Source organism: Mesitornis unicolor, unplaced genomic scaffold (genome assembly GCF_000695765.1).
Source record: "Mesitornis unicolor isolate BGI_N332 unplaced genomic scaffold, ASM69576v1 scaffold51143, whole genome shotgun sequence".
NCBI classification, from domain to species: domain Eukaryota; kingdom Metazoa; phylum Chordata; class Aves; order Mesitornithiformes; family Mesitornithidae; genus Mesitornis; species Mesitornis unicolor.
In genome coordinates this window covers 1-1,354 of record NW_010174964.1, presented here as the reverse complement: position 1 = coordinate 1,354, position 1,354 = coordinate 1, and the positions used below count along the sequence as shown (strand labels likewise).

Sequence of the window (1,354 nt, the reverse complement as noted above, 5' to 3'; positions counted from 1 at the left end):
TGATTAAAAAAAATTGTCTACCCTTATATACTACTGCTTACATTCTCTTCTCTGTTATTATCCACTTTCTATTTTTCAAATAGATTCCCTTTTTATTTCTGCATCAAATCCAATATTGCATACAAAGAGAAAAATCAAGCAAGCAAAAGGCCTGGTTTTCCTCCGTGCACTTCATTACAGTCTTTCACCCCCGAGACCTATCATATCCATTCTCCCCTTTGCTGCTTCCTCTATGACGGAGCAGCAAAACAGCTAGTATTTTGTACCCTTTATAGGGGTTAAGAATCCATCTTTTCCATTCTTGTTTTGCAGTTACTACACCAAGAAGGAAGAACTTGTAACTAACTTGCATCTCACAGTAAGCTGCTTTAGCAACATAGTGAAGGGAACAAAACATCTCAGAGGATACTACCATCAGAAGTTCAGAGACAGAAGTTGGGAACCAGCCTGGCTTATCAACACAAGGTATCTGGTTAAGGCAGGACAGAGATGGCTTCAGCACAGACAGAGAGCAGGTGCAGCAACTGTTCTGCCCCTCTGATTGCATCTCACTTTAACTCTGCAAAGCCAGAGGACAGAGCCCTTTAGAGAGGACAACTAAGTTTCAGAACTAAGGTCCAACATCTCTTCAACATTAGCAGTAGCGACCAGACAGTGTATGGGAGTACAGTGCAATTTGCAAGTATTATTGAAGGCTCTCTAAAACTCCAAATATGCCACAAATACAGCTGAACAACTTAACTGCAGGGCAACACTTTCTTACTTTGCTGCCTTTCCATGTAATTTAGCACAAGGCTTTAACCAAGGCTACACTGCTCAGGCTTCTGCGTATGCACACAAGAGCAGACCAGAGCTACTGCGCATCCGTACAGCACTATACAAGCTCCAGAGCCTCAGACAGTCCATGCCTCTGCTCTTGTCGAAGCAAATGTGAGCTGTGGTAGGATGCGTTTCAGTCACCACAGCCCTCCACATGCATCCAGGTGCACGAGCTCAGTTGGTACCCTTCAGAGCCTGCGTCTTCTCCCTGCTACACCAAGCCCTGCTAGGCTAGTACAAGCAACATACACACATTCCAGTATCTTACGCTACGAGTGCTGTGGGTTTACCTTTTCACTGGGTTCAGTATAACAAAATATTGTGGGCACAGCATTTTCTTTGAGAAGCTTGTTGTTGCATTCCCTTTTAAAGCAATCGGGAGTAAAGTGTTCTGAACAAATGCTGCTATACTTGGTTGGCTTGAAGTTTTTCCTTTTAACAGCAGCTTCCCATTTCTTGCAAAGATCAGGTCTTGTAAGAGGAAACCTGCAAATAAGAAGTACTTTCAGCTTTTCTGGAAAGCTTTTTAACACGG

The 1,354-nt window shown here is 43.3% G+C and overlaps 1 protein-coding gene across 1 annotated transcript in view; it reads right to left on the bottom strand.

Annotated features, from left to right (window-relative positions):
- The window catches only part of LOC104538121 (THAP domain-containing protein 1-like), a gene marked incomplete at its 5' end in the record, with an annotated part of 3,295 nt that extends 1,990 nt beyond the window's left edge, over positions 1-1,305 (bottom strand). The window contains one exon of the mRNA XM_010181203.1: positions 1,110-1,305. Coding sequence (XP_010179505.1) covers positions 1,110-1,305 — 196 coding nt within the window. The remainder of the gene's footprint in view (positions 1-1,109) is intronic.
- Positions 1,306-1,354: the final 49 nt, after the last annotated feature.